The sequence below is a fragment of the Amblyomma americanum genome, chromosome 7, assembly GCF_052857255.1.
Source record: "Amblyomma americanum isolate KBUSLIRL-KWMA chromosome 7, ASM5285725v1, whole genome shotgun sequence".
In the NCBI taxonomy this organism is placed as follows: domain Eukaryota; kingdom Metazoa; phylum Arthropoda; class Arachnida; order Ixodida; family Ixodidae; genus Amblyomma; species Amblyomma americanum.
In genome coordinates this window covers 115,074,340-115,086,880 of record NC_135503.1, presented here as the reverse complement: position 1 = coordinate 115,086,880, position 12,541 = coordinate 115,074,340, and the positions used below count along the sequence as shown (strand labels likewise).

The 12,541-nt window shown below is 44.8% G+C and overlaps 1 protein-coding gene across 2 annotated transcripts in view; it reads left to right on the top strand.

The window, feature by feature from the left end:
• LOC144099487 (uncharacterized) overlaps window positions 1-10,807 on the top strand; it is a 145,286-nt gene extending 134,479 nt beyond the window's left edge. For both annotated transcript variants that reach the window (XM_077632827.1, XM_077632826.1), the window contains exons 43-45: window positions 3,407-3,529; window positions 3,963-4,110; window positions 4,600-10,807. In XM_077632827.1, the coding sequence (XP_077488953.1) occupies window positions 3,407-3,529; window positions 3,963-4,110; window positions 4,600-4,751 (423 nt within the window). In that variant the 3' untranslated portion in view covers window positions 4,752-10,807. The remainder of the gene's footprint in view (window positions 1-3,406; window positions 3,530-3,962; window positions 4,111-4,599) is intronic.
• Window positions 10,808-12,541: the final 1,734 nt, after the last annotated feature.

The window sequence follows — 12,541 nt, the reverse complement described above, 5'->3', positions numbered from 1 at the left end:
GCTATATCGAACTATTTTACGATTTTTTACCTGTTGGCTATAACGAAGTTCAACTGTAGTTACACCATTTGCCTTGCACGATTCAGCCTCTCTCCAATTCAGTGGCTTGTGCATGGCCCTTTGTTAAGAGCGCAAAGTTGCAGGTGCACATGTGACTCTGGGGTCATATAATTTAATTGGTACCACTTATTGTGGTAGCTGCCATCATGATGGCTCAGTGGTTATGGCGCTGGGCTGCTGACTCGAAAGACGCGGGTTCGATCCAGGCCGCGGCAGTCGAATTTTGATGGAGGCGAAATTTTAGAGGCCTGTGTACTGTGTACTGAGGCCAGTGCACATTAAAGAACACCAGGTGGTCCGAAATTTCCGGAGCCCTTCACTACGGCGTCCCTCATAGCCTGAGTCGCTTTGGGACGTTAAACCCCAATAAACCTAAATCTTGTTGTAGTAGTTAATTGTGCTCAGCAGCTAAGCATGGTTTTTAATTTTAGTGGAACTCTATTTATTCTTAATGGGTACATGACTGGAAAAAAAAAAAAGACCACTGCTGAAGAGGCTAGGAAAGAGGGGAAAAGTCCAATGCAACACATACAGTGCAGATTTCCAACCTCCTACTGTACCGTTTGCCAAACCACTTACTCCTGTAAAACATTTCTGTGAATAAAAAACCTTGAACCTGAAAAGCAAATCACAAATGCATGAGCAAACCTGCAAGAATATATAAACTCTCGGTAAAAAAAAAATGTGTGGGCGAATTGCCAGGAAGAGATAAGAGTAGGGACACCAAATTTTAATTGTGTTCTTTTTTTAGAAATAGTGCGCAGGACTTACGAACTATGGAGAGCTACACGGATTGTGCCAACAAGCAGCAAATAATCTGTAGTTGAATCCTGTTTTTTTTTTCCCATGTTGTTTGGCTGTGGTGTAAAATACGAGCTGAAGACAAGTGACGCATACAAACACTGCAGTATGGCCACTGCTTTCTTCATTTTAATTCACCCAACTCTTGCACAAGCCTGCCCAAGAGCTGAAAACACAAAAAATGAACGCGCAGTTTATATTCCAATGTTTATATGCCTGACTTGACCTCAGCTAGTATTACATTACATGAATTCTGAAACGACATGATAAAAAAATGTAATTTTAAATTATTCAGCTGGAATAGGCAAATTCCACATCACAATTCATGTATACTAATGCATTGTGCACCATTGCAAGAAATAAAAACATAGATCCAAACTTCTTTAAAGGTAAAAAAAAGAGTGGTACAGTAAAAGCTCGTTAATTCGAACTCGAAGGGAACCGGAAAATTATTCGAATTAAGCAAAGTTCGAATTATTGAATGGGCACTAGAATGAGCGGTTATAGCCCCTGCTGCGTGGGCAGAACCCAAAGCAGTCTCATCTTGACTCATTATCGCGAGCTAGTCGCTACTACACGTTTGTGGCGAGCAAATTCTGAGAATTAAATTCATCTAGTCCTAGTGGGAAATGAGATAAATTGATTGGCCAGTTATGCACCAGAAACAAGTACTGGAATGCATTCGCGTGAGCAGCGAGCTTTAGTGGTGGAATATATGACGCTGTTTATGCTCCAAAACGTGTTTATTTACGGGGTAGGGTTGTCAAAAATAAAAGTAATCGGTGAAGTGTATTTGCTTGCGTTTCTTCTGCCGAGACTCCATCAGCATCATCGGCAGCTTGCCCAAAGCTCCTGCGCAACGTCAGAGTTCTCACTGACAGAGAAGTGGCATACTGCAACATCAAGCGCCGACGCTACCTCATGTGCGCTTGGCGGTGGCATAGTCACGGCACAGCCGTCGGGTTCATCACTGTTGGCTGTTCTCACCGCACGTGAGCCCTGCGACGTCTGCTGGGAGCATGCAGCTTCAATTATATGAGCGTCACTAAAAAGGGCTCCAACGTCTCCACGCTGCCTCGCGGCAGCAACAAAAGCTGTCATCGCCCGAACAGCCATTCTACGTTGTTTAAGCCACATGATCACGACCCAGCGACCCTGGCACAACGAAAACCTGGAATGGCTCGTGCGAGGCGTTGCGCCGAAGCATCAGTGGCGTGGGCGAGTGCTCTGGCAGCGAAAACCTGCTACGGCATGCACCGGAACGCGGACTCCGCAAGACTTGTGCACTCTGCCTTTTTTTCTTTTACATTGTTTTACATCTCTGGTAAATTTGGAGCGTGTTGTACTCGCTATGGGTCAATGAGGCGCGGTGTCCACCTGTGGCTCCTAGTTCGAATTAACCGTAGTGGATGCCGACCTGTTCGAATTATCGGGAGCTTTCCCCCATTGAAATACATAGGGCTGTGCCGGGACCCAGGCATCAGTTCGAATTAACCAAGTTCGAATTAACAAGCTTTTACTGTATTTCACTTTTTTCACGATATATGGTGCTCTCTAGGGAGTGCACTAGAATTCGTCTGCTGCCCAGAAAATTTGAAAACAACTGCACGTCAGCCACGCAGGTGTGATCCGCTTCCACAAGGCACCAACTGTGCATGTGCACTAGATGCCAGTGGTTCTGCAACTATTAGAGCTCGAGAGAGGGCAGAAGAGGAGATGTGCGCTTACACAAAGCAGTTGTGTGAAAAGGCCAGATTGTGAAGCTGTAAGGAAATGCTGCCTGGTGTCATGATGCAGCAGATGACAGTACCGAAAAGAATGACCACCTATAATCAGATGATGGTGGCAAAGTGCAAATATGCTGTCAAGCCTACGATCGCCATCTCATATTTAGTTGTTTTTGACAGATGTGTGTGTGTGTGAAAATGAAGTTCCTGGTCGTGAAGTGAATACGAATAAGAAGTCTGTGAAACAAATCTATCGATTATGCACAGGCTGTCCACTTAAATTATTAAATGTGGTGGTTTTCCACATAAAGTGGCCATGGGAAAGAACCGCACTTAATACTCGGCCAATAATTATATGTTTATGCACTTGTCTGTATGCAAAAAGCTTCTAGACCTTTTGCGCAACTGACCACCTTCATGAGTGCATCCGAGACAGCCCCTCCTCACGCCATTATGGCTTGGGCAACAACAACCAGCATTGTGTATATTCTTGAAAAGAAAGAAAGTCTAGGTAGTCATTTCTTGTCTCGGGCACAAAAGGGCACATTTATGATGTCTATTGGTCATCGGGAATTTCACCTATTTTGCATAATGCATTTTCATTGCATCAGTTTTAATATTTTGAAGTTTCATTTTCCACTTATAAAGGAGATGGATCGCTTATGAAAAGCTAGACATGCAGCTTGAATCTGCCTGTGGCTCAGTGAGAGTCATGTTCTCTGTAGGTTCAGTATCTCAGTCAAAGCAGTTCACTTGTGCCATGAAGTAAAGCTCTACACAGAATGCGAGAGTCCAAAGTGTGCTGTGCCTCCTTGCAGGAGTTCCTGGACAACGGTCAGGGTCATGTGTCGGGCATCCGTACGGTGCAGGTCAAGTGGACTAAAGACGCCACAGGCCGCTGGAACATGGAGGAGCTTCCTGACACCAGCAAAGTCTTCAAGGTCTCTGATTGCACCATTTGCCCTTTCTGGAGTTATGGACTACCACATCTGTTGTTTGCTTTAACGCATATGGTGCCCTCTGTGTTTTGGGTATACACTAGAGCAACAGTACATTTTATGGGTGCGGCAGCGCCTGCCACTGCCACTGTTTCACACAGAGCTTATGAAAGAACCCTGCACCAGTGAAGCTTTGGAGGCTGTGGTAAAGGCAGTTCAACACGCAAGGAACACCAGATTCAAAGAAAGAGATAGTGCTAGCTGGCACGGCTAGCAAATCCAGCAGCCATTATATTCATTCCTGCATTGTCTTTGGCCATCTATATATTGCCATGCAATAACATGGCTTTTTTTTTGATGGCACAATTACTTGAGAGTGATGGCTGAAGACATGAATGTGAGCAATAATGTGCTGCTTCCTGCTTGTCCAATTCAGGCGGACTTGGTACTGCTCGCTATGGGTTTCCTGGGTCCAGAGAAATACCTCATCGATGAGCTGAGTCTGGAGCAGGATCCCAGGTGCAACATTCGCACATCAGCCGACTCATACCGCACATCGGTGCCGCGAGTCTACGCTGCTGGAGGTACGTCCCTATACATTCTCTGGCGCGGGAAGGGGTGCAGACGGGTGGCAGAGTGGGCGCACGGATGGGCGGATGTATGGCATAAAATTTCGACTGCTACAAAAAAAAAAAAAATCTTTGTGGAACTCTTTTTTTTTTTTCTGTGTATTGAACCTTCCCCCAGTTGATATGTCAACTTTCCCAGAAAAAAAAAGTGGGTTCGTTATGCTAGTAAATATGGTGACGTAAGTCAATTACAGTGAGAGACATTTTTCTAAATTTTTTTCTGGAAACCTTTCGGAAATGTTTTTCTGTATGCGTTATGATGACCTTTCATCCTACATGTTTAGGAATGTACATGAATTGTTCCTGTCACTTGCATAGGGGAACATATTGTGTTAGTGTTAGTGCTTCAGTGCTACCATCAAAGTCGTGACATGTCGTGGTAGCGTGCTGCATGCTGACAGACTGAGGCTGCTCCGAGTGACCTGAGCACATTGTGTGATGCAGACTGTCGCCGTGGCCAGTCGCTCGTGGTGCACGCCATCAACGAGGGTCGCCAGGCCGCGCGGCAGATCGACCTTGACCTGTCTGGAAAGAGCCTGCTTGCTGGTCCCGGAGGCATCATTCCCTTCTCCTACGAGCTCACTGTCGGCAGCTAAGCATCCTCTGCTCAGTCCACAGTATGGTCACCTGGACTCTCGTATACATTTTATTCAGGGTTCTCTTGGTTACTGCCGCCAAATGGGTGCTGGGGAACACCACAAAGCAAATGCCCGGGCCCTTCGCACCAGCACTGCAACAAATCCACACGTGGTGTCTCCCAGCCATGGCGGTGCTAGAGAACTTCGAGTGAAATAAGCACCACAGCCAGTCCGGATACGTGGACACCATTCGTGCAGGTTCGCCGTCAAGCCATGGCTACCTTTTCGCCTCATCTAGCTGGGCCACGAAGGTGGACATCATTCAGTTTGGCGGCAGTTTCGTAGAGAAAGTGTGATTTGTGCTGCAAAGTGCGGGGCAGAGAAGAGGGCTGCAAGATAGTGTCCCAAGCATCAGGAAGGATAATATGGAAGTGTGGGGGGCCCAAATATTAAAAAAGTTTATGCTGCACATTGCTTGAGCAAAGCAGTGACACATCCTGTTCCTGAATTCTTGTGCAAACTTGCTATCCAAGGACACATATCTGGCGGGTCCTGCGAGTGGTGTATCTAAGCCCATTTCTCTGCCCTTTCGGCATTTTACTGTCGACCTGTACGCTCTTTGAAGCTTCACGAGTCGATATTTGGTCTGCTGTAAAAGGGGAGTTCCTTTAAACGTGTGCATAAATTTAGCCTCGTATGCGAGCTCCATTCATTTGGCCCTTTAGGTATGTTATTAATTGTGGCATTGTCAAGGTTTGGCATAGCCATTCAATAGCAAAAGCCACCACAGCACTTTCTCTGCACTTTCACCAAAGCTATGAAGAGTTTCTCAAAATTGGGTTGTGTCAGAACTATGACGGCGAAGTCTGCTCGGCAAGAATGGAATGGAAGGAAGTTCCATTCTTTCACGCTTCCTGGCACTAGCTTTCCTTTGGCAACTTTGGAGAAAAACATTTTTTTTTGTGATGGACACCTTAAGTTTGTATTATAGTAGCTGCATAGGCTGCAACTGTGTTGGGTAGCAACTATGAGTCATTCAATGGATCATCAGGAGTGCCATTTTTTCAAGCTACGAGCATAGACACTGCCACAGGCATCAAGGAGAAAGAAGCCTGTTCAGCCACATGCAGCAACAAACTTCCATTGCTTATGCTTCGGGAATAACAGAACCTTCACAATGGCTGTTGCAGGACTAGTGGTTGAACATTCGGTGGCTAGTCTCATTTCTGTCATGTGGTCGAGCTTGCTTCTTATGCGGCACTGCAGCAGTTTTCACTGTGGAATTGCAGCTCACAGTATTCTGTGTTCCTATATTGTTATTGTTTGCACCGTTTGCCATTGCTTGTCAAAAAATGTACAGTGCACTTGGAAGCTGTCGCGAGCATTCAGACAGTGAACTATAGATGACCTTTTGCAAGACAATGGACGCACTTGCAGAACAATGTAGCCCCGCTGCGTAAGTGTGGATCTATATACACGACAGAGTGCAGTTGTTCTTTGCCTGTCTTGCACTTTTCATTGTGATATAAGATTGTTCCAATGTTTCTTGTAAGAAAGAATATGTTGTGTGTCTGGCTCATTTTGTGCATGAACTGTAGGCGATTGCCAGCCCCAGCTTATAACTGCTTGACACGGTCTTAGCTGCTCTTCACTTGGCCATATTAGGAGCAGAAAATTCGGTATGTGCCTCAGGATCAAAAGGGAGATGCAAAATGGTTTTCTTAAGAACATAGAAAATTTTAAAGTCTAAGGTCTGTCAGGAAGCATGGCAAGAGTCTACATTACAGTAAAATGTTGATTCCAGTTTTTACTGCCTGATTGAACCTTTTGAAGAAGTGAAAACTGGCAACCCTTTAATTCTTGGTTTTGAATTCACACATCAAAATGTGATGAATTTAGAGTAATGTGAATATACCGTGATCACAGTGAATGTACAAAATCTTTGTTTGCTCTACTTTCTGTATTTTTATTACTATGAAAAGTTATACTTTTCATTTTCACCATGTGGCGGCAGAGAACATTAAGGAATTTGCTGCTCACATGTGAATGAATTAAATATGTAGAAAACCGTGATTGTCAGTGATTCCCTACAGTAGTGGTTGCTTTGGGGAGAGCTGCTTCAGGGGTCCTTTAATGCCACGCTAGGCTGAGGGCAGTTGAAAGTGCATGTAAATGCTTTCACGAAATTTATGTCTGAAGACAAAGCTCTGGTCTTGACAGTTTTGTGGCACAAGTAGAAGAGATATCGGAGTAGTTCCCGTCCAAGTTTCTAGATGCCCAGTGGTGTGGGAGAAACTTCTAGCACTGTCCACATACACTGGCGTTAGCACAGAGCATATATGTTGGCTTAACCATTTATTGCAAGAACATGTGAGCAATGCAGCTATGAATCGCACTGTTTGCAGAATGTACTGAAACACTTGCACATGAAGGTGGCGAAGTAAACATAATCTATTGGCATGCAAGCTGTAGTTTGGCTGCTGTAAATTCAGTGCTCAAATGTTCTTTTCTTGGTACCAACTTAAGTTGACTGGAACAGATTCTTTCTATCATAAATATGCTGAGTGCTTGCCCATCTGCCATTAGAACTCGTCCTCTGGGTTTTTCTGAGCATTTGGTTTGATTGGTTTTAAATGGTGAGGCTGTCTGTAAGGACAGTGCTGGTTGAGCAACCTGTTGAAGAAATGTATGGGCTTTCATACTCGTATGCATTCGTGCATTTAGATCGTGAAATTGTGGCTTCAGCCACCAGTGGCAGCCTAAAAGAGGCAGCAGCTGTCTTGATGCAAGCGGCAGGTTGCCTTCTACTGCTGTGTTCCTTTGCACATTCAGATGTACACTGAAAGACTGGGTGAGATGATTTGAGGGGCGCACATGTACAACATAATGTGTTCTTGTCTCCCCCTTTCCTCTGTCTCACACTGCAGATCTGAATGGGTAACAGTTGGCTTGCGCTAAATTGTCTATAGCCACGAACATATCGTCGGTTGTTGTTGTTGTCATTGTTGCCTTTAATCGTCATTTGCGAGGCAGTTGCCACCAGTTGCCACCCCCTGTGATGCTGCTAAGCACCACCTAGTTCACCGTCTGGCTTGTACCGTGTTGTGACCTGTGCCCAGTGGTAGCCGCTCGCCAGCAATACTACACGCAGCAGCAGAATGCCTTGCGGCCCGGTACGTTTTGAGTCTTTCATAGTGTGGTGCTCCATGGGCTTCCGCTTGTCCGTTCTCTCTCTGTTTTTCTCTCTCTGTTTGTTGGGGGAGAGCAGCAGTGCTTTCTTTTCTCTCGAGCAGTCTCGGGCTGGAGCCAGTCCAGGGTCTTTCTCGCAGCAGTTACGTCTCGGGAGGGCAATCTAGCTTTCCAGTACAACTTTCAGGGATAGTAGAAATGATGCGCGGTGAGTGGTAGAGAACAATCTTAATGCAGGACCACACTGTGCAGGCGAAAGCAGTGATCTTGCTGACGACTCTTCTGCTGTATCACTTGCACATTTCAAGCATGTGCAACAAGAAAAGGAGTAGCTTGTAAGCTCTTGAACATTCTTCACGGTACTTGTGTGCAGCATGTCGCATCTTCTGTACAATCTGTTGTGTCCTTTGATGGTTTGGGTGGACTGATTGCTGGTGTTACTGGTGACACTGAGTGTTCCCTGTTTTTACCTTGTATATTGTTCGCCGTTTCAGACTGAGTGTACTTATAATGTCTCGTTTGCTGTTTGAGTGTAGCCTTGGTGGTGCTGATCTCCACATGCAATCTATTGGTGTTTGGTGTTGATGTACAGTTTCATTCCCTTCCCGTGAGTGCAGTCTGAGTGCACCTATCGGACTGTATGGGTAGTTCACTAGGTATAACTAATGAGCATAACTGCATACTGTTTTCAAGCAATCAGCTTCCGAGTGTGGTGGTACTCTTCCATCGTATGTGTCACTCGCAGCAGGTCAGCAGCTGGGGCCTATGATGAGATCATCATCATCAGAGTCTAGTAATACACTTTAGGGGCCATTTGGTGCATGGTTTCATAAAAAGATTAAGCGCAAAAAGGACTGCACACCAGGAAGAGAGACAAGACATGCGCATGTCTCGTCTCCCTTTCTGGTGTGCTGTCTTTATTGTGTTTTTTTTATAAACCATGAGATTAGAATCAACGCAAAGCTCTCAACTTATTTAGATACGAAGTAAGCTAGACAAAACCACGGAAGCTGGTCCCTTGTTTCTGGTTCACTTGGCAAAATTAAGAAGGTTTCGCTTCTGGAGTACATCGTGCTGTATTAACCCTTTCGATTAGGAAACAAATATACGCACGTTCTTCAAAGATTGTCAGGTTTGGTCACAGAAGTTTGTTCAGGCGTGTGTAATACACTTGGATGGGGAGAGCAGAATTCGTTGGTAATAAAGCAGAGTCTAGTTTTGTTGCTTTCTATTCAGCATTCCCTACTTGCTCATAAATAACAACTCAACTTGTGTCGCCTAGAGCGTGTACTCCTTGTAGCAGTGTACTTGTGAAGCGTGTGAAAAAAAAAAGACATTGTTTATTTTGAGAGAGTAAACATTAACTGAATGCGTTCCTCCCCGATGAATGCTGTCACGCTTTCATGCGATTCGCAGTGCCTGTCACTTGGCTAAAACCCACTGTATGCACACGTCTTGGTGCTAAATGTCTGATGGCATGTGCAAGCGTGATCTTAGCCCAAGGGGAATGAGTTTCAGGATTGGAAAGCCTCCTCGTCGGGTCCTACTTCAATAGAAAGTCTGAAAAATCACAGCAGCATTCCTTTCAGTAAGGTTTCTACTTAGCACGCAGCAATCTCAGGAGTCTGTACCTTTAGAGATGCATCTGTGACTGCATGGGTTCGTGCGATTCTAACTCAGGGGATCCTGTTAGCTGCACATAGGATACCATGCGTAAAACTGCTAAAAACCCTGCTTGTTGCAGTGCTACTGAATTATTCCAGTTTTCATGTCGTGCATTAAATATGGTCTGTGTATGTTATGGCCCGCAATTAATTCCGTAACTTGGTCCACAGTGGTGCTTAGTCATTTTTTCTTACTGCAACAATTAAGAAAGAGTGTGCACGTGATTCTGAACCTGTCTAAGATTTCTTTTTTTTTGCATGGCGGCAATGCTTACCTAAGGAACCTTGCTTTGCCTAAAGCCAAGCTACTAAACACTGGGTTTAGCTGGTCATGTAATATTGATATGTTTGAGAATTTGGTGCCTGTGATGCAAATTTTCATGGCCATTTACTTGTCAGAAGCATGTTCATTTACTTGAATTCATTTGCATCTTTGTGCTAGAGTCTCAGCTGGCAAGTTTGTTTGCAGGAGTGATTCAATGGAGTGAACTCTTGTTGGTTACTACATTTTCTTTGAAGGTTTTTCTCTTTATACCCTTGAATCACAATGTTATTGAGTAAACAGATCAAAAGCTTAGTAATCTTTCCGCTCTTGAAACTGGTCCAAAAATCAAAGGCTGTCGGCCATTCCTGGCTTCTCCTAGACTGAAGGCTTCCCTTGAAAACATCCTTTTACTTTGGAGTTTCCAGATACGTCATTATAACCTAGTCAAGGCAGAGACAAATAATTCCTGCTAGTCACTGTACAAGCAGCCTACAACATGTGTAGCCTCCTTGTGTGACGTAATTCACTTGTGAGGTTCCTTTGCAGTGCTTTGCACATGTCACTATATTTACGCGTGTTCTTCAGCTAAGGCAACTGGCTCTGCTGCACCATTTTGAACCACCAGTCTTTCAGTCGAGACTTGTCAAATAAAAGTGTGCTCTCCCGAGACATTATATTATACAGCACCATTTATATCTTAGGTAAACATGGACACTATTGTCCTGCCAGCTCTGCTTAGGTCATCTACCTGATGCCTAGACTGGAACAAATGTTCATCGTAGAAGGGAAGTGCCACATGGCAGCGATGTTGCTAAGCGCTCCAGATGCCGTAGAGAGTTGGTGTGCCGACTTTGGTTAAAGTATACACTGGCAAAGAGAATCATGTATCGGTGTCCATGTAAATAGTTGTGTAAGTAGCTGTACGGTGGATGTATTAAAGCATAAAACAAACCAGACTGTCCACTCAGTACTTTCCTTTCAGCAAAACAAGAAGCTGTGCTGGGCTGAGAGCTTATGTATTTTGGGAACAACACCAGCATTTTTTTTTGCATGAAATGGTGACTGCATAGCTGAAAAAAATTGCTAAATAAGTCCTGAAATTATTGTCCATTTACACCCCCTGAAACTCCACTGGTCTAACATCATTATGACGCAATCTTTCCGGCGAATGAAATGGCATCTCAATCAATAAAAGAAAGCTAAAGGCAAAACTGCTTTTCCTGTCGATCACACGGGTCTTGGTTACTATTAACTGCTTTGCTATGACCCTTCATGCCAATGCGCCAGCCTCGCCATTCTGAAAAATCCCTAATGACTCCGAGAGCCTGTCTTCACACAGGCCGAACTATGCGGCATGTGAGGCAAGAGAAGTGCAGTTAACACGCTGAGCGATACTTTTTTTGTTAAACAAAGGACAACGCCATCAAATATTCATTAGAAAAATCAATACAAGTTGAACCTCGTTATCATGAAACTGTGTGTTATGAAATCGTGAATATAACAAAGGAATGATAATTCCTCTTGGAAGCTCGGTCAACGCTGGCTATAATGAAGAATCTTGAGGCCCCTTCATCTTCATTATAATAAGGTTCAGCTGTAGTTCGGCATTTTGTTATAGCCGGCGCTTGTTCAGCAGCAAAATATGTTTTAAATTCTGTAATGATAGTCTTTGTAGCACCGGTTACGCAGCCCAGCATCTGCAAAACGAAAAACGGAGCACTGTGTTCACTAGTGTGGAGGCCCATGCAACATTAGAGAGCCACAGGCGTGTTCCTATGCCTTTTACGAAGTGTGACCGCAAAGTGTACGAAAGCAACTCTGGCAGAAATAGCTTATACCGAGCCCTCATCATCATATGCATTTATCCGCCGGACACAACCTGCACCACCTGATTTCGCTGATAACGCAGTCCGCTCAAGCCTGCTACCTGCACTCCTCACATATGGACCTTGGGGACCAGAGAGACTTATTTCAGGCACATTTATATGAAAGCGCGCACTGCGAAATATTTTGGTTGCGGCGATTGAATACGTGCAGCAGAGGAAACCCAGCCAATAAGTCAGAACATCGGAGTGTTCCAGCGTTCGTTATCAACCATGCCGTGGCTCATCTGGCGGCACACTATGATGCACCCCCCACCGACAATGCTCCTGCTGTGACAATGCACGGCCTTTATTGTCAGTCTTTTATACTGTCCGATCTTTTTCATTGTTTTTAAAGAGCTGCTGTCGTCGCATTCCACTGAGGGGGTGCAGCTTTCATGGTATTCCAAAAGGATCACTTAAGGATGTATTTCGCTAGTACATAGCATTCAGGAATAAAATTCAGAGAGCACAGTTGAGCATACATCGATACCTTAGATGCCTTTCGCTTTTTATAGCAGTGAACCATGCCGCGGCTCGTCTAGTGGCACACTATGATGCACCACCCCACTGACAACGCTACTGCCCTGCTGTGACACTACACAGCTTTCACTGTCCGTCTTTTACACTGCCCGATCTTTCTGTTTGCATCAGCCTTCATATATTCATTGCTATCACTGCGCTTAATTGTCTATCAAAAGGAGAACCGACGACGCAGTACGTCCGCATACCTTGGCTGTGAGCGGGGCACACGGAGGCATTAAGTTACAGCGTAAACGGCGGTAAAAGCCAACAAAACGTCGCAGGTGTGTTTCAATTGGCATGACT